The following is a 25,136-nucleotide window of genomic DNA, read 5'->3' as shown; positions in this document are numbered from 1 at the left end:
TATTGTGTCCAGTTTTGGGCACCACATTTTAAAAAAGACATCAACAAACTGGAGCAAGTTCAGAAAAGAGCAACCAGAATGGTGACCGGTCTGCAAACCCTGTCTTATGAGGAAAGGTTGCAGGATTTGGGAATGTTTAGTTTGCAAAAGAGAAGACTGAGAGGAGACTTAATAGCTGTCTACAAATATCTCAAGGGCTGTCACATTGTAGAAGGATCAACTTTATTCTCATTTGCACAAGGAAAGACTAGAAGCAATGGGATGAAACTGAATGGGAGGAGACACAGATTAGATATTAGAAAAAAATTTTTGACAGAGTGATCAATGAGTGGAACAGGCTTCCACGAGAAGTGGTGAGTTCTCCTTCAATGCAAGTCTTCAAACAGAGGCTGGACAGACATCTGACTGGGAGGATTTAGCGAATCCTGCTTTGAGCAGGGGGTTGGACCAGATGGCCCAGGAGGTCCCTTCCAACTCTACGATTCTATGATTCTATGAATATAAAAGAGTAAGAGAAGCCACACCCTTTGGCTTGGCTTTAATTTGTTTCAGCCAATCCATCGCATGCTGCCTTCCTTTCTCATATATATTTATTTAGTATACAGAGATATGCTGATATATATCTGATAGTATATATCAAACTGTTGAACAGATGTATCTCCACATGCCAGTACAATGTTCCTGTAAAGAAGACATCTGTCAGGAACCCTGCACTGCGCTTGCTCAGTGCGGGGTTCCTGACATTATAGCTGACCATTTCGGATTTTTTTTTCCTCTGAAGGAAAAAAAAAGTGTGTTATCCTCATGGATCCCATACAAGCTTTGGCTGATCAGGTCAAGCACCTGACCCAAATGTTCCACAAACTTAATCCTATACATTGCAGGTAGCAAGCTGTGAGCTACAGACTGCACTGTAATGTATAGGATATTTCTTTCAGGCTATATATCGAAATGATGGTTGTGAGTTTTAATCCTGGGCAAGATCACACTTCAAAAAAGCAAATCATTTATTAATGAATGTACAGTAATGGCTAAAAGTGCTGGCACCATTGAAATTGTTCAAGAATATGGAGTATTTATCCCAGAAAAATATTGCAATTTCACGTGTTTTGTTATAAACGTTTATTTCCTTTGTGTGTATTGGATTAACACAAAAAAAACAAAGAAGAAAAGGCAAATTGGACATAATTTCACACAAAACCTGAAAAATAAGCCAGACAAAATTGTTGGCACCTTCCCCAAATTGTGGGTAAACAACTTTCAAGCAAGGGATGCTATTTCAAACTCACCTATGGCAAGTAACAGGTGTGGGCAATATGAAAATTACGCCTGAAACCAGATAAAAAGGGGAGAAGTTGACTCTATCTCTGCATTGTGTGTTTATGTCTGCCACATTAAGCATGAAGAACATATAGAGAAGAGAAAGAGTACTTGAGAACCCAAACTGTTGAACAATATCAACAATCTCAAGGTGACAAGTCCATCTCCAGAGATCTTGATGTTCTTGTGTCTGCAGTTCACAACATAATCAAGAAATTTACAATGCATTGCATTGTATTTAATCTCCTTTGATGTGGCTGGCAGAGAAAAATTGATGAATGGTTGCAATGCAGGACAGTCCAGATGGTGGATGAGCAGCCCCAATCAAGTTACAAAGAAATTCAAGTTGTCCTGCAGGCTCAGGGTGCAGCAGTATCTTTTGGGAAAGTGTATTGTGGACAGATGAGACCAAGATACAGCTTTTTGGTAAAGCACGTCATTCTACTGTTTACTGAAAGCTGAATGATGCCTACAAATAAAAGAACACATCCTACAGTCAAATATGGTGGAGGTTCAAAGATGGTTTGGGGTTGTTTTGCTGCCTCTGGCACTGGGTGCTTTGACTGTGAGCAAGGCATCATGAAATCTGAAGATTACCAAACGATTTTGGGTCGCAATGTAGTGCCCAGTGCCAGAAAGCTGGGTTTGTGTCCTAGGTCATGGGTCTTCCAACAGGACAATGAACACAAAAATACTTCAAGAAGCACCAAGAAACAGATGGAAACAAAGCGCTGGATAGTTTTGAAGTGGCCAGACATGAGTCCGGAACTAAATCCCATAGAACACACCTTTCTCCCAAGGTCCTATGTCTTCAGAAGGAGTAATTGAACAATAACAGCAGTTTTTCAGGCTGCTTGGCCAGAAGACATGAAGACAATGGGACATCTCTCCCAAATTGGGACTGTCCAGCTGGAGGCATGTGATACTCACATCAGTATATAACCCACCCATGCACACGGGATAGGACTTACCAGTGTCTCTCCTCCTTTCCATACTCCCGCAGGGTGAAAGACCAATGGTCCTTGTGCATATTTAACCTCAGAAACTACACCGATAAAGCAGGACTGGCATTATCGGTACAGTTTCTGATTTTTAAAGGATTGGGCGCCCTGGACAATTGGGAGACCTCATGTAAACAACCTCTGTATATTGTCCTTGCACACAGTAATATAGTTGATATGGTACCATTTTAAGCTTTCAGAGTTGATATAGTTCAGAACAAGCACCAGACCCACCGTTTTCGGAGTCCATCTTGGACATCTGAGGTATCAGATGTCAGTCCCATTTAATTCTGAGGAATGGTCGCAGTGGAGAAAGAATATGGGTTCATTGGCTGAGTTCTTAAAATGTACTTTATTTATATTTTTATTTTTACAAATAAAGAAAAAAATGAAAAAAAAAAACCCACAAGGAACAGTATTGTATTAATACTTAATAGAATTCATGGTCTTAGGGTTTTCCAAAAGCAATAGTTACATTTCCCGCCTCTTTCGGTACATACGGCAATTTCCGTCATTGACAGATCAATGAATTCACCATCCACAATGCGGAATTTTACTTTTTAGAATATTAAACTCGTCCTAGCCTGAATTCATTAGTAAAAAATATAAAATACTCTGTATTTCTATTACCTAAAAGAATTTGTCTATAGAAATAATGTAAAAAAAAAATAGAAACTTTTAAAAATCTAAAATATTTAAAATTGCACATTTTTAGAGATGTTTTCTTTTTGTTCAGGACATGTAGGCTCAAAATGGAGACAGAGCAGTAGTCAGACATTTTTACTTTTCACATTTCCGGGACACACATTCGCAGTTTGTGGCCTGCGTCACTTTATGTTCTACCGTAGTCCCATTGGTGCATCTGAGGGAGACCTTCACCAGTTCGGTCTGTGTTGCTGTACAGCAGGCGCACTGGTCTTCCATACTGCGGGTTTTTGTGTTGTAGATAGATGTACTGGTGCATTTACCCTACAATTGGCAAAAAAAAATAAATTAATAAATATAAGACAACATTGTAACAGGATCTGTTTAAAGGGAATCTGTCACCCCATTTTTGGCCTATAAGATGCGGCCACCGCCATCAGGGGCTTATCTACAACATAAAAGAACACATCCTACAGTCAAATATGGTGGAGGTTCAAAGATGGTTTGCGGTTGTTTTGCTGCCTCTGGCACTGGGTGCTTTGACTGTGAGCAAGGAAAGGTCAGAGAGGTCCGGAGCCTGCACACTGCAGTACTTTACTCTGCCCTCAACAGGGCAGATAAAGTACGCCTACGCAGGAGCCTCAGCAGAAATAAGAAGGAGGACGTCATCTCTAGAAGATGGGAGGCTCCGGACCGGACTGCGGCACCCATCTGACCAGACCGGATCCCCGAGTGAGTATAATCTAACTCGTTTTTCTTATTTTTCAGCTTACATAGGGGGCTTATCTACAGCATTACAGAATGCTGTAGATAAGCCCCTGATGGCGGTGGCCGCAGCTCATAGGCCGAAAATGGGGTGACAGATTCCCTTTAAAAGAGAAAGCTATGGACTTTTTGACAGTGAGAGTGATCAATGAAAGGAACAGGCTGCCACGAGAGGTGGTGAGTTCTCCTTCAATGGAAGTCTTCAAACAGAGGCTGGACAGACATCTGTCCACTACACACATTAGACTACTGTTGACTGTACTCGTTAATATCAACAGATTCGGAATACTCTAATTTTCATAGGGGCACCGGCCAACTGATGGGTGGGACAGATGTTCATAGCGCATGTCCGATTTCATTCATAGAGAACACAGGAGCATTCTTGTGTATGGGAGAGTCGACTGAGATGGCTGTCAGCCAAACAATCAACCATAGAATCGTTTGACTGACAGCCATCTAATTTGTATGGCCAGCTATACCCTTCACTATTCTTCCTTGGCATCCCACTGTCTATGGGGCTGACTTTGGTTCCCGGCATAGACAAATAGTCAATAGAGACACTATGCAACTAAAACAGTCAGGGTGGCTCCTTCTCTCTGAAGGCGGGTCCAATCATAAAGTGATGTCATATACTAGTAATATGCCATCACTTCATACTATAAGAATACCTCCTTGAGTGAGGTAACCAATCCCAGGGTCATAAATCCGTAAGTATTTACGGATTTACTTTGCACCTAATACTTTTAAACTAACCACTTTCATGGCATAGATAATGATGAGGTGTTCTATCTGAAACCGAAAGGGAGATTATACAGATATTAGAAAAAACTTTTTGACAGTGATGATGTTCAATGAGTGGATCAGGCTGCCATAAGAGGTGGTGAGTTCTCCTTCAATGGAAGTCTTCAAACCGAGGCTGGACAGACATCTAGATGTCTGAGCTGGTTTAGTGAATCCTGCACTGAGCAGGGGGTTGGACCAGATGACCCTGAAAGACCCTTCCAACTCTACCATTCTATGATTCTATCTCTATTATGAACAGTATATATAGTACATATATGTTATTACACACACACATATTTATATATATATACTTATCACACTATATGTGATAAAACATCTTTCAAGGATTTAAGAGAAAATGTTCTTCTCCATTCGGGAGCCATAGAAGTCGGAAGCCCAGGAAAGGAACTTGAGGGAGTCCAGTGCGTGCAAAAAAAAAGTTTGCCACTCTGTGCCTGTAAATATCTATATCCCGATTATATAGACATGTCATATCAGTGCCTCTCATGTTCTCACCTTACAGGACATTATGCTCAGCTCTCTCTGTGATACACAATCGTCAACTTGAATGTATTTAGGAACTCCGGCCTGTTTACACTCTGGCTCCACACCTAGAACATTACATGCCAGATGTAACAGTAATAGGAAGAAAGGGAGAGAGGGAGAGAGGGAGTGAAGGAAGGGAAGAAGGAAGGGAGGGAGGGAAGGAGGAAGGAAGGGAGGGAGGGAAGGAGGAAGGAAGGGAGGGAGGGAGGGAGTGAAGGAAGGAAGGGAAGAAGGAAGGGAGGGAGGGAAGAAGGAAGGGAGGGAGGGAAGGAGGAAAGAAGGAAGGGAGGGAGGGAAGGAAGGGAGGGGAAGAAGGAAGGGAGAAAGGGAAGGAGGAAGGGAGGGAAGGAAGGAAGGGAAGGATGGAAGGGAGGGAGGGAAGGAAGGAAGGAAGGAAGGGAGGGAGGGAGGGAAGGGAGGAAGGAAGAAAGGAAGGAAGAAAGAAAGGAAGGAGGGAAGGAAGGAAGGGAAGGATGGAAGGGAGGGAGGGAAGGATGGGAGGAAAGGAAGGAAGGAAGGAAGGAAGGAGGGAAGGAAGGGAAGGGAGGTAGGGAGGGAGGGAAGGGAAAGGAAGAAGGGAAGGGAGGAAGGGAAGGAAGGGAGAAAGGGAAGGAGGGAGGGAAGGGAAGGGAAGGGAGGGAGAGATGGAAGGAAGGGAAGGGAGGGAGGGAGAGAAGGAAGGGAAGAAGGAAGGGAGGAAGGAAGGAAGGAAGGAAGGAAGGAAGGAGACAAGGAAGGAAGGGAAGGGAGGTAGGGAAGGGAGAAAGGGAAGGAAGGAAGGAAGGAAGGGAGGGAGGGAGGGAGGGAAGGGAGGAAGGAAGAAAGGAAGGAAGAAAGAAAGGAAGGAGGGAAGGAAGGAAGGGAAGGATGGAAGGGAGGGAGGGAAGGATGGGAGGAAGGAAGGAAGGGAGGGAGGGAAGGAAGGAAGGAGGGAAGGAAGGGAAGGGAGGTAGGGAGGGAGGGAAGGGAAAGGAAGAAGGGAAGGGAGGAAGGGAAGGAAGGGAGAAAGGGAAGGAGGGAGGGAAGGGAAGGGAAGGGAGGGAGAGATGGAAGGAAGGGAAGGGAGGGAGGGAGAGAAGGAAGGGAAGAAGGAAGGGAGGAAGGAAGGAAGGAGACAAGAAAGGAAGGGAAGGGAGGTAGGGAAGGGAGAAAGGGAAGGAGGGAGGGAGGGAGGGAGGGATGGAAGGAAGGGAGGGAGGGAGGAAGGAAGGAAGGGAGGGAGGAAGGAAGGTAGGGAAGGAAAAGGAAAGGAATGAAGGGAGGAGGGAAGGAAGGAAGGAAGGAAGGAATGAAGGAAGGAAAAGGAAAGGAATTAAGGGAGGGTGGGAGGAAGGTAGGAAGGAAGGGAGGAAAGGAAGGAAGGAAGGAAGGAAGGAAGGAAAAGGAAAGGAATTAACGGAGGGTGGGAGGAAGGTAGGAAGGAAGGAAGGAAAGAAGGAAGGAAGGAAGGAAGGAAGGAAAGAAGGAAGGAAGGAAGGAAGGAAGGAAGGAAGGAAGGAAGGAAAAGGAAAGGAATTAAGGGAGGGTGGGAGGAAGGTAGGAAGGAAGGAAGGGATATTTTTAATGCAAGATAATTTCATATTTTGTACTTACAGGTTTCACAGCAAGAATCCTGAAGCTGTTTGATTTTACCCTATAAGAGAAAGTATAAGCAAATAAATGAATTACTGTATATTCAGTAAATACACCTATAAAGACATAGTTTTATGATACAATATCACTCACACTGTATGACTATATAGACAAATGTTGTCCATATTGTCACCCATTAATAACTACGTAACAAGTCGATGAACTTAGGTGAGGGATAGATTTAGTTTCCCCAACCCTTTCTCAGGGGTCATTGAACTTGGGACGGCCACTTGTAAAGACTAATATAGGAAGTGTTTGATTGTATGCGGTAAGCTCTTCAGCTCCCCCTAGTGGTGACTACAGACAGATAGAATGTTACAGCTTATCTCAGTGTTTATTGGGGATTCAGAGTTTAGAAAAAAAAAATAATCTGTTGGCTACAAAGATATTTTACAGACAGTAGTTGTGTTATTATCTGTCACTGAGCCCCCCCAGACTTCAATGAAAAGAAATGTTGCCCCTTCCTCTTTCTAAATTAAATACGTTACAGATCTATAGACACATGAATGTGAAAATCTTAAAAATTAAAAAATACTTTATTTCTAGCAATCAAAGTACTTCCTCACATTTATCCTTGAATACATAAGCACTCACCCCATCCGCTAAGCATTTTTCTCTGCTAAAGTCCAGGCACGTAGTCTTGTTAGTTACCAACATCAGATCTCCTTGTTTAATTGCTTTGCAGGTGTACGTGTTACAGCCGTCTCGTAAGGTTTCATTTGGCTGAAAAGATAGGACGTTATGATGATACAAAGACCAGTAGAGTAATTGTGCTTATTTCCTACCGCTTCTCTATCTGCAGCTCCCACGCAGGCAGATGTGTCACCATGGTTACAGACTACAAACAAGCATTGTGTAGTCTGATCTCGCGGTCATCATTGACTCCCTTCCATCCACCTTCCATAGAGTTTTGCTTTAAGTTTCAATAAACAAAGCTAAGTTAGGCTATGTTCACACTGAGGGTTTGGATTTATTGGGCCGGACTATTCCACAGGTATACATCTATTATATACTTACCTAAAATTGTCCGTCATCCACTTCCGTCCGGACGTCCTCGAATCTCACAATCCACGGCGCCGCACCAGAAGTACGCCGACCGCCATATTGGAACACCCAAGTGATGGGTATTCCAATATGGTGCCCGCTGGTGGTACCAGGCCCTTACGCAGTACCCCACCAGTGGGACACTGCTGGAACACCCACGCCGGACACCCCCGCCGCTGCCGCTGGACCCGCCGCCGGACCCCCACCAGGACCCGCCGCCGAATCGCTGCCAGGACCCGCAGCCAGAACCACGCTAGGACCCGCCGTTGCCTGACTACATGCACCGGATCCTGCCCACACACCTCCGTGCAGTCACAGCCGGTAGGAAAGACAGTGGCTTGCGGCCTGTGCTGGAGATGGGGGTGTGGGCGCCCTCTGGTGGTGCCGCACCCCATCTCCAGCACAGGCTACAAACCACGGTGGGGGAGGGGGGAGAGACAGCCGCCACCCCCAGCGCAATGTCACTGCCTTCCCAATGCAATAGCATTGGACCCACATCTAGTTTGTCATATTTGTCATCTATGGACAGTCTATTCTGCTATAGTATACGTCTCTTGCCCTGGAGGACCAGTGCATCAATGCCATGCATTACATAGAAAGGACATTGACTTCAGTGTGTAATTCTACATTTCACCTCCGGTGGTGCTGCAGAGAAATATAACACTTCCTGCCAGGTTCTTTATAGCTGATCGCTAGAGATCAGATCAAAATAACAACCCAGGATCAGCTTATTTTTTGGGACCTTCTTAAAGAAAAAAGCAATCATCCTTAGCCGATATGCCCTCACCTCCACTGTGACACGATTTCCATTATTCATGGTGACAGGACAGGCGGCCAGTACACATTTACCGCAACAGGATCCGCTGGTCTTCTGTAAAACTGTATTCTAAGAAGAAAAACAAAAGAATCTATTAACTGAAATTTTTTTTTTAAAAAAAATGGACAAGATGCCGGGGATAAAACTGACCTCTGGACACGACTCACAGCGGATCTGTCTACAAGAAAGCTTATAGCTTGGAATGGGTCCACTGGAAACGCTGCATTCACAGGAGGAGCATTCATCAAACATTAAAGTCTTTCCAGGCTGAAAGGATAAAAATGATAGAATTTCAACTGTCTCTGAGAACAGATAATACTTGTCCTTTAAAATCTTCAATCATTTTGGGAAGATTTTAGTCCCTGGAACAAATGGAAAGCATAAGAGAGGGAGCTCCTATAGATACAGTTGTGAGCAGCCTACCTATCTTGACTTTGTTCTTTTTGATTAAATGAGATAAGAAAGATACGTTCTACATGAGAAGACTGAAGCAGAAGAAAATCGTGTATGAGAGGGTAAGTGTAGCTTCACAGAAGCAGGTGACGTTGTGTGTACCCTGCCTATCTTGACTGATGCCTGGTTTCTATATCTAGAGGGTGATCTTCATAGCTTCAGTATATGTTTGTTCTGGAGTTATTGCTCTGATTTGTATTTCAGGACTGACGGAGAGAGGAAGTTCTAAAAAAAAAATGATGTAGAATGTTTTTTAAGGGACTATATTCTATAAAAACTCTGGTGGGGGAGGTGCGTTGGGTGTTCCCGTTTTAGGGGACTGATGCGAGAGGAATCATGATCTACATGAGATGAATAAATGGTTGAGGAAATGTTCTGTATCCGTATATTGTTTTGATAGTTCTTATTGCAAGTAGTGAGGGAAGATATTGGAAAAAGGCATTATAAACAGGAATTAGAGGGAATCTGTCAGCAGGTTTTTGGTATGGAATCTAAAAGCTCCATAATGTAGGGACAGAGACCTTTATTCCAGTGATTTTTCACTTACTAGGCTGTGCTTTGTTTCAATAAAAATCAGTGCTTTATCAGCAGATGATCCCTTCAGAACTAGGTGTCTAGTGCCTTCTAGTCCAGCCACGCCCCCAGCACTGATTGGCAGCTTTCTGTCAATATACAGTGTGCAAAAAAATCTTCCAATCAGTGTTGTGGGTGGGGTTATACCCAGCTCAGCATTCTGAGCACTGCTAGATCTTCAGCAAGGAAATCTGTGATTGTATCACAACTGCTGCACCCAGTAAACTAAGTGATACATCGCTGGAAACAGGGTCTCTCTCCCTATATCATACTACCGTCAGATTACATAAGAAAAGCCTGTTAACAGATTCCCTTCAATGTTAAGGTGTTGTGTATCAGAGTGCAGATGTTCTAAGAAAAGATACTCCGAGCAGATGGGCATTTTGGATCTTTGTGAGGATTTTCATGCTATGGATAGGGTCGAACATTATGGCTTTCATCATGAATACAAGAGACAATACTGATGTGAACACAGCCTAAAACAAATCATTGTGTAATAATGTTTTTACATATAAGTAATGTATATATAGCAGAGTGATATTATTGCCAGTTGACTTCTGCATACAGTATCCCTATGGCTGAAGAAGAAGGATGGCATGGACATGGTGTATTCTGAGTAATCTGTAGCACATGTAAAGCCACCTGAGATAACCCATCTCAAGGGAAAAAGACTGCCTTCCCTAGCAACAAAACATCTGCTGCCAATCTTAATTACTCCCTTGATCTGCGCTATTAGGTGCCGCGCCTTATTTTTAGTTTAAAAGAAGAAAAATTGATTTCTATCCACCCCATAGAAATAGTTATACCGTCAGCATTTTATCCGCCACCATAATGTCTTCAGATCCTAATAGTCTAATATTGTAGTTTTGGAGGAGATTAAGGCAACTAAACCCGAATCTTGAAGATCGAAAGTTCTAAAAGGTAAATATTTATTCAAAAACAAAATGTTTCTCAAAATTCTATTCATTCTTTTTAGCCTCCTTGGGGGTTGTCCCTTAGCTCAGGGGTTGCCTTCAAATTTTGAATGGTGGAGTTCTTTATACTCAATCCCATTTAGTTGCCAGAGACATGAAGACATACAGTGTGAATATGGAAAAGAGGAATAGCATGCAAGGTAGGCTTGTTAATTGTGTTCAGATTGGTATTTTCTGTACTTACCCCAATGATAGTACCATTGCGGAGGCAGCCAGGAATGGGTTCTATAAAAAAAAAAAATAATATGCCATTTCAAAATAAAACCTTTAAAAAAAGTATAAAAATAAAAATGTACATAATCTATATTCATCTGTTGACCTCATGAGACCCTGTACAGTGGCACATTGAGTCCTACAAAGTGGGGTAGCTAGAGTCTGATGGGCCCCAGGGTAAGATTTGGGACTGCCCCCTCCCGCTACTTAGTACATACAGTCATGGCCAAAAGTGATGGCACCATTGAAATTGTTCCAGAAAATGAAATATTTCTGCTAGAGAATTATTGTATTCACACATGTTTTGTTATACACACGTTTATCTCCTGTGTGTATATTAGAACAGCACAAAAAAAAAAAACAGAGAATAAAAGCAAATTGGACATAACTTCATATAAACCCCTCAAAATTGACCTGGACAAAATTGTTGACGCTTTTCCAAAATTGTGGGTAAACAACTTTTGTTTAAAGCGTGTGATGCTCGTTAAAGCTCACCTGTGGCAAGTAACAGGCGTGGGCAATATGAAAATCCCACTTGAAGGCAGATTAAAAGGAGAGAAGTTTACGCAATCTTTGCATTTTTTGTCTGTGTGTGCTACACTAAGCATGGAGAACGGAGAGAGGAAAAGAGAACTGTCTGAGGACTTGAAAACCAAAATTGTTGAACAATATAAACAATTTCAAGGTTACAAATCCATCTCAAGAGATCTGGATGTTCCTTTATCCATGGTGCACAACATAATCAATAAGCTTACAACTAATGACACTGTAGCTAATCTCTCTAGATGTGGATGGCAGAGAAAAATTGATGAAAGGTTGCAACAATCAATAGTAAGGATGGTGGATAAGCAGCCCCAATCAAGTTCCAAAGAAATTCAAGCTGTCCTCCAGGCTCAGGGTGTATCAGTGTCAGCACGAACTATAAGTCGACATTTGAATGAAATCAAACACTACACAAAACAAGAAACACAACAGGAGACCCAGGAGGACCCCACTGCTGACATAGAAATAAAAAGTTAAACTGCAGTTTGCCAAAATGTATGTTAGTAAGCCAAAATCCTTCTAGGGAAGTATTTTGTGGACAGATGAGACCAAGATAGAGCTTTTTTGCAAACACATCATTATACTGTTCTCCAAAAACAGAATGAGGCAAAAAAGAAAAGAACACAGCACCTACAGTCAAGAGCAGTGGAGGTTCAAAGATTCTTTGGGGTTGTTTTGCTGCCTTTTCCATTGGGTGCTTTGACTGTGTCCAAGGCATCATGAAATCTGAAGATTACCAAAGGATTTTGGGTTGCAATGTAGAGCCCAGTGTCATTAAGTTGGGTTTGCGTCCTAGGTCATGGATCTTCCATCAGAACAATGACCCCAAACATACCTCAAGAATCACCCAGAAATGGATGGAAACAAAGTGCTGGAGAGTCCGGATCTAAATCCCATTGAACACATTTGGAATGATCTTAAAATTGCTGCAGGGAGAAGGGCCTTCAAATATGAGAGACCTGGAGCAATTTGTAAAAGAAGAGTGGTCCACATTTCAAGGCTGAGAGGTTTAAAAAGCTTGCTGGTTATAGGAAACGATTGATTGCAATGATTTATTCCAAAGGGTGTGCAACCAAATAATAAGTTAAAAGTGCCAACACTTTTGTCTGGCCCATTTTGGGGTTTTGTTTGAAATGATGTCCAATTTGCCTTTTCTTCTCTGTTTTCCTGTGTTGCTCCAATACCCACAAAGGAAATAAACATGTGTATAACATGTATAACACAACATGTGTAATTGCAATAATTTTCAGGTGCAATTTCAAGAGGGCCAACACTTTCAGTCATGACTGTATGTCTATATATATATATATATATATATATAGATAGATAGATATAGATATCGATATAGATATAGTTTTTTTTGCTTTTTCTCCACTTTGTCCAGTATTTCAGATGATGTTATTTGCGGGATTTTCTTTGCATCCCGAACAATTTTCCTGGCAGTTGTGGATGAAATTTTTGTTGGTCTACCCTACCATGGTTTTGTTTTTACAGAGCCCCTGATTTTCCATTTGTTAATCACAGTTTGAACGCTGCTGACTGGCATTATCAATTCCTTGGATATATTTTTGTATCCCTTTCCTGTTTTATACCATTTAACTACTTTTTCCCGTAGATCCGTTGAGAATTCTTTTGCTTTCCCCACGATTCACAATCCAGAAACGTCAGTGGCTAGATGAAAGATGCAAGAGTCTGTCTGGATCCCAGAAACTCACCCAGCTTTTGTGCACACAAACTGATTACAAGCAAACAGGTCATAGGTAAGGATGTTACCTTTAGTAGCAATTCAAACCCATTTGTGTCAACTTCTGTGCATGTTATCAGGCCAAAATCACCAGGGTATGTAAATGTTTGGTCAGGGATGAGCGAATAGCCTGATAAGTGCTTATCCGAATAGTTTTAGCAGTTTCCGAATAGCTGCATCGGGAACCCGGATACCAGGAGCGCCCCCGATAATCAGCGGTTTGGCACCGCAGCTTCATGTGTCGCGGCTGTGTGAAAGTCACAATACATGCATGGAGAGCCTGTTTGTTGGGGTGAATTCTTTACTGGCCCCTTCAAAACAAGCCGACTTTTTTCTTGTTTTTGTAGCTTCATATTTTTCTCTCCTTCCAAAAACCATACCTTTTTAATCTTTCAGTTAATAATGCTATGTGAGAGCTTGTTTTTTGCAGGACAATCTACAAATTTTACTTAAACCATTCCCTTTTAGTATGTAATGGACGGGGAAAAAAGAGAAACAAATTCCAAATGGAGAGAAATGGTGAACAAATTCCACAATTCCACCATCGTGTTTTTTGGGTTTCCTTCTTAAAGAGTTTACCATGCGGTAAACATGACTTGGTAACATAATTCTCCAAGTCATTACAATTATGGAGATACTTGTATATCTTTTTTTCATTATTTTAATAGTTAAAAAAATGTTGATTGTAGTAGGCCAAAGTTTGATGGGACTGACTGACCATGAGTGTGGCAGCTTCCAGAATCTCTTACGACAGATGATACCGGTCAAGAGAAGCACTTTGTTCATGGATATAAGTGGGAGATCAAGGGCAGAATTAAGAATTATGTTTCCTACTACTGGATTTCCAAAGAGTTAAAGGCAAGGTCCATTCCTTTCTATCCACAACTGTACACCATTTCCCTTTGTAGATGCTTATTACTCCATATTTAAAGACTGTCATCGTAAGAACCCCTGCTTGACGGAAAGCTGTGGCCTTCAATGTAAAACTTGGACAGACCAAATATATTGGAGTGGGATCCACCAATACCAGGTGGTTCTAGGCTCGGGCACATAGACCTGGAAGTCCCTCTATAATATCCATACTGTACATAGTACAGTGATTTTCTATACAAGATAATAGAAGAGTAGAAATTTACCACATTGGCAGGTGGGACAACACTCTGTACACTCTATACAAGATAATCGAAGAGTAGGACTTTACCACATTGGCAGGTGGGACAACACTCTGAACCATGCATGCAGATCAGCTCATAGCCCGTAGGACATTTCTTGGTCTCTATATCAGAGCAGGAGATGTTTCTCTGCAGGGTGAAGACTTCTCCATTCACTTCAGAGCATTCATTGATGATACAAGGATCATAGGGAGATGTCCACCTTGCACCAACCTGCAATTACCCAAAACCCCATCAACAGTTATGTGTAATGTTGAAAACACCGTAGAAGAAAATAGAACCCCCCAAAAAATGTAAATATACATCTACTGCAGAGGGCTGGATACAAATCCTCTATATTTGTATTTAGTGGATTACTTACTATCACCCTGTCCTAAAAATCATAGGGGAAGATAAACACAGATCATTAAAAAAAAAAAGTTGAATTCAGAGTACGATCTTTTAAAGTGAAGGTGATTTGGAGTTGACATCATAGTGTTTTGCTATCCTGGGAATAAGTGTTATATTTCCCTGCAGCTCCTCCAATGGTAAAAGCAAGTATTACATGTGGGGTCCTCCAGAGATGCCCTTGACTTTATATGCACCTAAGAGAGGAACAAATCAATTCAAGGTGAATCAAATTCACTTCTAATTGTATAAGAAAACACAAATTTGGCAGAATTGAAAATTTTGGTCGATTTGCTAAATCTAGCATTTTTTGATGATGATTTACATCATCAATGGTCGGCATTTTGCTGGATTATAGAGAACGGGAAGGGCTTAAATAAAACAGTAAGGGGAAGGGCTTAAAAATTAATCTTTCCTTTGCCCTCCCGGTACATCTCCCATCGTCGGTCCTCTGATCACCTTTTGTGTCTTTTATCTTTACCCTTTCATCGTTTTGAGGAACGTCAACAATGTGGATGGAAGACTCAACGATGTGGATGGAAGAGGCGATCGGAGGACTGGCAGCAGCGGGACTAGTAAGGTGAGGTGACCAAGGAAAGGCCAAATATAAGAGGGAGGAGGTTAACCCATTCCTGGCTGATTAAATTTGCATCCAATTTATTCGTTCCGAAACTCATTTCCTTCCTAAAATTGATCGAATCAACCCAAATCAAATTTCAGGAGATTCGCTTATAGATGGGTGTTCTGAATGAAAGATTGGGTATTTGAAAAATGGGTTTTCAAAACCAGACTACCCTAGAAGATAGAGGTTAGAGGAGGATAGAGTTTTTTGGGAGTGAACACACATAATATTAAGACATGGACACTAGTTGGTATTTTTACCCTTACACTATAATAGCGTTTGTCACTGTCTGATCCATCTATGTCTCCTCTCCTTCTGGAGATCACCTCCTGTTCACACACGGCCCGTTTACATGTTCCGCAGCACTCGTGTGGCTTGGTTACATACTTAAAGCTCTAAACGGAAGAAACAAAATCAAACCTTGTTAGACATAAAATACAGTGAAAACTATAGTAAATAGCTGTAAAATAAAAGTGTAATTAGGACATGATAGCACCTAAAAAGAAAACTGTTCTAGAGAGGGAGGGAACAAGGCACCGTTTTCTATGGGGGCACAAAAGTTCATGTCCCCTTCCCTTCCTATGAAATGCTCAAGTGGCAGGTGCTGCTTCTTCTTGGACGAGCAGAACTCGCCCCATAGTTCATGAACTCCTATTTCCTATGCAGAGCGCAGCAATCAAGAAAAGTTTGTCATCAGCTGCTGCACTCTGCATAGATAGCGATAGAGAGGAATGACAGAGGTTGAAGAAGACAGTACTGAATCATGTAAAGATTGTCCCCTGTAAAATATAAAAAACATTAGTATGACAATAAAATGTACAGTAAAATGTACACACTTTTTGCAAACCTATAACTGCGGTAGGTTTGGGGCTAGGGTTAGGGTTCAGATTAGAGTTCAGATTTTAAAAAAAAAAAATAATAATTTCTATAAAATAAAGACAATAAAAGTAATAAAAATTATAGAAGAAGTAAAACAAATATACTATAACAATTACAAAATACTTATTTTTAATATTTTTTGTCAGAAAAAAAATAGAGGGCTAAAGGGCAAAATATTAAAAATGAGCAAAACAGGCAAAATGCAAATTTGTCGGTTTGTGTGGATTTTCCTGGGAAATTCAATTTGCAGCAAAACTATTCTACCCCAATTTAATGTCCCTTATTATGCTCTGGGATCTGGACAGACATCTGTGTGAAATGGTTTAGTGACTCCTGCATTGAGCAGGGGGATGGACACGATGACCCTGGAGGTCCTTTCCAACTCTAATATTCTGCGATTCTATGATCCTATGATTGTCAAAACCTGGTTCCCATTGAGGTGCCCTTTATTTTACTGTACGAGTATATATACAGAGGGATGCACCATTATCTTTCTACAATTTATGTTTCAGGGGGTCGTCCAGGTTTGGGATGAAAGTCTGAAGTCCTCAGGATTTTCAGGTGCCACCAGCGAGAGCTGGAGGTCATGTAATCGCAAGTATGCAATTTCAAATAAGTTGTTACTTGCCGACTAGACGTGCTCGGCCTCGCCCATTTCACTCCTATTGAGCAAGACTGTGCACATCTAGTTGTAATGTGGCCGGAAGGATGCAATTTGCATACTTGCAGTGACATGACAACCGGCTCCTGCCACCAGCATTGGAGACTCCTGACACCGTGGTCTGTGAGGATTCAGAAGTCAGCGGTTGCATAAAGGCCTTTAAGGTCTCTAATTGAACCCCTCTAAGCCCTCTTATTTCTTACAATGTCAATTTAATACCAGACTGACTTGAACCCTTCTTCCAATCCCAATAAATGTCACAACCACTGGGCGTCCATATAGAGGCACATATATCAGTAACAACTCCTGACAGTGTATCGCAAAATCATGCTTCTTTTTTCAAAACTGGTAATCACGTGATGTGTTCAGCCAAAATAAAAGCTAAGGAAGGACTCATTCTGTGGCCCCCTGAAACTACTCTCTTCTTTCTTCTTCATGTATAGCTAAAGAAGAGTGACCACCAAATGTATGAAGTACAGCATAGGTAGCCCTGTTGGCCCCTATGGCCCCAGGTTCGGGCTATTCATTTGTTTAAATTAGATATTGATTGTGCATCTAAACACATTTTCATCCTACCAGTTAGTTTTTATAGTGTTACGCTTTTATTCAGCTACCAAGTAGAATGTTCTTTCATGTGTTTCCATGTTGTATGGAACTTACGGTATAAGCAAGAGGAAATCATTCATTGATGGACACAACAGGGACATAGTCAATGCAAATATGCTCAGGGAACATAAGCCTAAAATCAACCATTTACTTAATGTTAAACCTCCTGTTCCCCCCCCTCACAAAAGTGAGAATGCGAAGGGTTACCATTAGATATACCACTCATCCTCTCCTCTGTATTATCTATTGTCTGCTGACAGGTTTCATCAGACTAATGGAAGGCAAACAAGAGGAAGGCTTTTACATGTATCCAGGTGTTTGTGCAAGTGCTTCACTTTAATTAAAACAAAGGTTAAGGAGAAAACCCTTAGTCATCCCCCATGTGTACCATATGTCCTGTACTGTGCATGACAAGACACAATGATAAGTCGAGAATTGATCATTACACACGGCTTTTGCTCAGGTATACACTGAAATGTACAACCAAATGAGATAATTTATTAATATTCTGTTTCCATCTTGGCCGGTTGCTCATTATATGGTTTCCTAGAAGTTAGACCCAATTTCCAGATTTCCATCTTCTGCTTGGGTAAAAAGTTCTCCTCCAACAGGGGTATAATTATAGTGGGTGAAGGGCTTGTAGTTGCACCCAGATGATGGAGACTATGAGAGCCCAAAAGGTCTTATTGGTCTATAGGAGTTGATCAATATTAATAAAGTACTTTAATAGTTGTGGGCCATGTTGGAGATCTTGCATTGGGGACTACTTGAGTCAGGTTGACATGATGGAGAACTAACATTGGGGACTACTTGGGTCAAGTTGACATGATGTAAATCTTACATTGGGGACTACTTGGGTCAGGTTGATTTGACATGATGGAGATCTTACACTGGGGACTACTTGGGTCAGGTTGACATGATGGAGATCTTACATTGGGGACTACTTGGGTCAGGTTGACATGATGGAGATCTTACATTGGGGACTACTTGGATCAGGTTGACATGATGGAGATCTTACATTGGGGACTACTTGGGTCAGGTTGACATGATGGAGATCTTACATTGGGGACTACTTGGGTCAGGTTGACATGATGGAGATCTTACATTGGGGACTACTTGGGTCAGGTTGACATGATGGAGATCTTACTTTGGGGACTACTTGGGCCAGATTGACATGATGGAGATCTAACATTGGGGACTACTTGGGTTAGGTTGACATGATGGAGATCTTACATTGGGGACTACTTGGGTCAGGTTGACATGTTAGAGATCTTACTTTGGGGACTACTTGGGCCAGGTTGCCATGTTGGAGATCTTGCATTGGAGACTACTAGGGTCAGGTTATACCACTGCCCTCCAAGTCTAGTAGACATAAACGGAAGTCTCTGTGACTATAATGGTGTCCGGTCAAAGAGAGTCTACAGCTCACGTTGATTTTATTAACCATCTTTCTTCAGAGGCAAAGGGTTCTTCGTCCACTTAGGACAAAGTTTAACGACAAAAGAGGGGAGACACATAGGGTCACAATGCCTTTCATCTCTACCAAGATGAAGAAATGGGTTGAACAAACACCAGAGGATGAGAGGAATGACCCAGTAATCCTCATTTTTTATTATGCCTCTAAGTAAGCCGACTAAGTCCCCAACACTCAGAACTTTCAGATGGAACTTGAAAACGCCTCTCTTCAAGAAAGCTTACAGCCTGGATTAACCCACCTCACCATCACTAAAGATGCCGGACCCAAGACAATGGACATCATTACTGGAAGGGGCCAAGTACAGGGGACATTATTATAGTAAGGGGCCCAGGACAGGGAACATTATTACAGTAAGGGGCTCAGGACATTGAACATTATTAGGGTATGGGGCCCACGACAGGGGACAGTTTTACAGAATGGGGCCCAGGATAGGAGACACTATTATAGGAGGGAGTCCAGGGCAGAGGACATTACTACAGAATGGCAGAATGGACACCCAGGACAGGGTACATTGTTACAAGAAAGGACCCAAGTGGGAGGACATTATTACAGGATGGAAGCCAGGACGGGGACATCATTACAGCATGAGGCAAGGACAGGAAGCATTATTACTGGATACGGAACAGAAAGAGGGACACTTTTATAAGATAGTGCCCAGGGTAGGAGAAATTATTAGAGGATGGGGGCTAGGATGGAGGACATTATAACAGAAGTCTATACATCTGACCAACATTCATACAGGTACAAATTTTGCATCAGTGCCCATATGACTCTAATTATACCACTGCTAAAGGTGGCCCATCAGATTGCAAAAGGACCATTGAAGAGGATCTCCTGCCCATATTGAACTTATTATCCACTTTTCACCAAAAGCATTAAGCTCCTCATATATACGAAGACTGCAGGGATAGGGTTAATCATGAAAAAAATGGGAACAAACTAGGAACTGGATACTATTTTTTATTTTATTATCTTATGGGGATTTATACAATCTAAGTATAATTCTATCCAGCAATAAGCTACTAACATTGAACATGGATATCTCTATATGGTTATTTTGAAGCCATATATCACTCTTTCATCCATTTTTTTTCTTGGAATAACCTGTTTCTCACTATTTCTGAACAGGAATCTGAGCTCATTCCACTTAAATAATTTTTCATGGTCATTCGCTAAGACCACCATCAACTTACCACATGACCAACAGCCAAGTTGACTGGTTCAAATCTTATGGTCATTGTCATCATGTCCAACCTAGGAAAATCATGTACAAAACAAAATACCACTTCCAAAAACAACAGTATTGGATGACAAATTGCCCCCCAAAATCCACCTGATCTTCATTTATTTTGAGGACATATCTGTTAGGACTTTTCATGCCAGACAATTTTTTATACTCATTTCTACTTTTGTTCACAATTTCTACATTTTTAGGACAGGATTTTTTACATGAATCATCTAAAAAAATTTCAGTTTTTGCACACCTTTATAAAAATGTCAATAGGATATTGCCTACCCCATTTAAAGTTTACAGAGTCCTTTTATTAAACGTTGAGTTCATTTCATAATACACTGCTCAAAAAAATAAAGGGAACACTGAAAAAAACAGAATATAACTCCAAGTAAATCAAACTTCTGTGAAATCAAACTGTCCACTTAGGAAGCAACACTCATTGACAATCAATTTCACATGATGTTGTGCAAATGGAATAGACAACAGATGGAAATTATTGGCAATTATCAAGACACCCTCAATAAAGGAGTGGTTCTGAAGGTGGGGACCACAGACCACATCTCAGTACCAATGCCTTCTGGCTGATGTTTTTGGCACTTTTGAATTTTGGTTGTGCTTTCACACTCGTGCTAGCATGAGACAGACTCTACAACCCACAGAAGTGGCTCAGGTAGTGCAGCTCATCCAGGATGGCACATCAATGCGAGCTGTGGCAAGAAGGTTTTCTGTGTCTGTCAGCATAGTGTCCAGAAGCTGAAGGCGCTACCAGGAGACAGGCCAGTACACCACGAGACGTGGAGGGGGCCGTAGGAGGGCAACAACCCAGCAGCAGGACCGCTACCTCCGCCTTTGTGCAACGATGAACAGGAGGAGCACTGCCAGGGCCCTGCAAAATGACCTCCAGCAGGCCACAAATGTGCATGTGTCTGCACAAACGGTTAGAAACTGATTCCATGAGGATGGTCTGAGGGCCTAACGTCCACAGATGGGGGTTGTGCTCACAGCCTAACACTGTGCAGGACGCTTGGCATTTGCCACAGAACACCAGGATTGGCAAATTCACCACTGGCGCCCTGTGCTCTTCACAGATGAAAGCAGGTGCACACTGAGCACATGTGACAGAGTCTGGAGATGCTGTGGAGAGCGATCTGCTGCCTGCAACATCCTTCAGCATGACCAGTTTGGCAGTGGGTCACTAATGGTGTGGGGTGGCATTTCTTTGGAGGGCTGCATGGTACTGGGCTGTGAGCACAATCCCCATCTGTGGACGTCAGGCATTCAGACCATCCTCATGGAGTCGGTTTCTAACTATTTTTGCAGACACATGCACATTTGTGGCCTGCTGGAGGTCATTTTGCAGGGCTCTGGCAATGCTTCTCCTGTTCCTCCTTGCACTTGCACAATGCCTGAGGTAGTGGTCCTGCTGCTGGGTTGCCCCCTCCACATCTCCTGGTGTACTGGCCTGTCTCCTGGTAGTGCCTCCAGCCTCTGGACACTACATTGACAGACACAGCAAACCTTCTTGCCACAGCTCGCATTGATGTACCATCCTGGATGAGCTGCACTACCTGAGCCACTTGTGTGGGTTATAGAGTCCGTTTCATGCTACTACAAGTGTGAAAGCACAACCAACATTCAAAAGAGACCAAATCATCAGCCAGAAAGCATTGGTACTGAGATGTGGTCTGTGGTCCCCACCTGCAGAACCACTCCTTTATTGAGGGTGTCTTGATAATTGCCAATCATTTCCATGTGGTGTCTATTCCATTTGCACAACAGCATGTGAAATTGATTGTCAATCAGTGTTGCTTCCTAAACGGACAGTTTGATTTCACAGACGTTTGACTTATTTGGAGTTATATTCTGCTGTTTAAGTGTTCCCTTTTTTTTTTGAGCAGTGTACATTATTATGAATGATTTTTGACCTCATGATCCTGTAAGTGAGTTATAAAAGAATAAATCAGATTCCATAAAGGGTCATCTGTAGTTTTCTTTTGACAGCACCATAAATTATTAGCACTAAACAACAACATCATTTTTCTCCCCTCCCTGTTCCGAGGAACCTTAATGAGTACAATTCTTGCCCCTGACCACCCAAGGAGTCATGCCATCCATTCGGTGGATTCCTCGCCTATTCTTTTGGCGGGATACACTGCTTTTTCAATTAGAATGTGTCAAAATATATATAAAAAAGGCTTTGAAGCACTTAGGAAAGAGAGATCATAAAACACAGCCTGCTCATTGTTCCCCATAAATATTCCCAAACATTTTCGGTATAGTCAACACACTCGTGGATGTAGAAGTGCCTTGGACTATCTTATAAATGAAAGCAAAGCTTATGCTAAGCTCCTCTAAGGAGCTCCAGCCATAAAGACAACGTGGTGTTCTTTTCAGAACAATGCTGGTAAATTAATCAGGCAGCGCTATCTCTATTTAGACTGGTGCCTACAGGCGAATTAGCAATTGTCCTGGCACCTCATTTGTGCTGTAACTCAAGCCAGACATATTCCACTAACAAGCGACCAAAAAGGAATCACATTTAGTCCTTATTGACCTCAACACCTCAGGTGTTAGAAGTGTGTAGTTTTTGGCATCTCTTTGGCACCTCAATTAAATAGATGTCGCGAAGAGACAATATACGATTGGTCACAATTTGGAAATTACGTACACCTCCATAGATGAAAGCCTCTAGTAAATTGCTGTTGTCTATTCTTACTTTTGATGGAAAGCTTTCACGACTTGTCATCTTTCCAGATGTCAATCATCTGGCTCCTGAGGGGTTCCTTATTTTGCTTGGACTTAGCTCTGGTCAGGCACTGACTCCTGATCTGGTCAATAGCCAGTGCGATCACCCCTATAACCAGCCAATGCCCAAATGCCCCAGTCTTCTCAGGAACCCCTCCCCTGTTGCTCTATGACACCGCTCTGGCCATGTTCTGACTCTAGGTCTGTTCAATGACCAGTGCCATCACCCCTATATCCAGACAATGCCCATATGTCCAAGCCTTCTCAGGATCCCTTTTCCCGTTACTCTATGACACGGCTCTGGCCATGTTCTGATTTTAGGTCTTTTCATTGACCAGTGCAATCAACCCTATATCCAGCTACTGCCCAAATGCCCCAGGGTTCTCAGGATCCCTTCCCTCGTTGCTGTATGACACGGATCTGGCCATGTTCTGACTCTAGGCCTGGTCAATGACCAGTGCGATCACCCCTACAGTAAAACCAGCCAATGCCCAAGTGCCCAAAATTTTTTATGGACCATTTCAACATCGTTCTACAATAAGTAATAAGTTCATTTTGGTCTACAATAGTGTTTTTGTCCCTGATCCATTTGGTATTGACACAGTTTTTTCTCTGGAACCACACCTACTTATCTACTGCCTACCCTGACCTTTTCCTATCTAATGATTATGATTGAATGCTGCCTAACTAGAAACTGTCCACCATCTGACTATGCTTCTTGCCCTCTATACCGCTTAAATCCACTAATTGATAACATCAGGCTATTTACACAGCAGTCGTTGCTAAAGGAGACTTCTTAAAGGGAATATGTCAGCAGGTTTTTTTCTATGTAATCTGAGATCAGCGTGATGTAGGGGCTGAGACCCTGATTCCAGCAATGTGTTACTTACGGGGCTGTGGTTTGCTGTTTCCATGCAATCAGTGTTTTATCAGCCGAAGATTATCACTACAGGACTAGTGGCTCATGCCTCCTGGTCCAACCACACTCCCAGCGCTGATTAGAAGCTTTATGTCATTATACAGTATACACAAAAAGAAGCCCATCAGTGGTGTGGGCGGGGTTACACACAGATCAGCATTCTGTGTTCTGCTAGATCTGCAGCAGAGAAAACTACGATTCCATCACAACTGCTGCACCCAGTAAAATAAGTGATACATCGCTGGAATCAGGGTCTCTGTCACTACATCATGATGACAGTAGATATAAAAGAACCTGAAAGTCTTCATCTAGGTCAAATTCAAGTGTCACAATGGTTGGCCACCTCAATTGGATAAAGGTTGGATAATTGACAAAAGGGGACTGGCTGGTTTTGAAACATCGGTATGAGTCATTTACTTATCAAATTCAGCTTAGGTGTACTTCTTGGGTAGAAATGAATACAACCTGCACCAAACAATGCCCTTTACACTCCATTTCACCACCATTAATTAACACTAACCTGACATTTGAATACCTAATTCATTGCAAATTTAATATCTGACACTGTTTGCCAAGAAACATGCAAAAATTCCCAGAAATATTCATCTATGAAGACACCCCGCCCCTGAGGATCTTTTCACAGGACAATACGGGGGAATATCCAAATATTCGTATGGTTTTATACCTTCCTTATTGACAAACATATGTAGTTCAATGGTTTTGCATTTTCTGGAATCAATTCCATTGCAATACATGACCCTATGTTCCATGATGTATTTTATACTTACAGGCCCGCAGTTTTCCTTACACGGCTTCTTCTCACACATTACACTGAGAAGGTGTGTGATAGGATCTACAGCATCGCTGCACTGACAATTTAGGCATCCATCTTCCCAGGAGCTCCTGATGTGGTAGACGTTATTTTTGTGCACACAGACCTATAATATTACAAAAAAAAAAAATAGAAATATTTAATAAAAAGATATACAGCAAGTGTAAGTGTGGCGCCCCCAGGAGTATGGCGGCCACAGTGGCTTTGCCTTCCTCCAGGGAGGATAATGCCAGGCTTGGAGGCAGTGATGGGTCTCTCCAGCAGTTTACCTATGCATACAACACAGTTCCACTCCAGGCCAGCAGGGGGGGCTCTGAACCAGAATTGAGGGGAGGAGTGTTCCCTGAGGGCCAAGAGGAAGGAGTGTTCAGTTAGTGTGAGGAGGGACATGTGTGCAGACGTGTGGAGAAGCGCGGAGATTGAGCAGAGAGGAAAGGCTCATCTCCAGTGAGTGCGCATGAACTGGAGCCTGGTCTCCATGGTTGTATGGATACTAACGGTCCTGCAACAGACACCAGAGGAGTAGGAGGCTGTAAATGCCCTACCCCC

General features: G+C 42.3%; 1 protein-coding gene across 1 annotated transcript in view; it reads right to left on the bottom strand.

Moving 5' to 3' along the window:
* Window positions 1–2,654: 2,654 nt before the first annotated feature.
* VWF (von Willebrand factor) overlaps window positions 2,655–25,136 on the bottom strand; it is a 175,099-nt gene continuing 152,617 nt past the window's right edge. Inside the window, exons 43-52 of the mRNA XM_073567769.1 lie at window positions 24,544–24,693; window positions 15,501–15,629; window positions 14,255–14,438; window positions 10,738–10,778; window positions 8,704–8,820; window positions 8,524–8,622; window positions 7,287–7,415; window positions 6,654–6,693; window positions 5,031–5,125; window positions 2,655–3,290 (exon numbers count right to left, since the gene is read on the bottom strand). Coding sequence (XP_073423870.1) covers window positions 3,102–3,290; window positions 5,031–5,125; window positions 6,654–6,693; window positions 7,287–7,415; window positions 8,524–8,622; window positions 8,704–8,820; window positions 10,738–10,778; window positions 14,255–14,438; window positions 15,501–15,629; window positions 24,544–24,693 — 1,173 coding nt within the window. The 3' untranslated portion in view covers window positions 2,655–3,101. The remainder of the gene's footprint in view (window positions 3,291–5,030; window positions 5,126–6,653; window positions 6,694–7,286; window positions 7,416–8,523; window positions 8,623–8,703; window positions 8,821–10,737; window positions 10,779–14,254; window positions 14,439–15,500; window positions 15,630–24,543; window positions 24,694–25,136) is intronic.

The sequence above is a fragment of the Dendrobates tinctorius genome, unplaced genomic scaffold (genome assembly GCF_039654945.1).
Source record: "Dendrobates tinctorius isolate UK_male_01 unplaced genomic scaffold, ASM3965494v1 ptg000020l, whole genome shotgun sequence".
NCBI lineage: Eukaryota > Metazoa > Chordata > Amphibia > Anura > Dendrobatidae > Dendrobates > Dendrobates tinctorius.
This window is presented reverse-complemented; position numbering and strand designations above follow the sequence as displayed.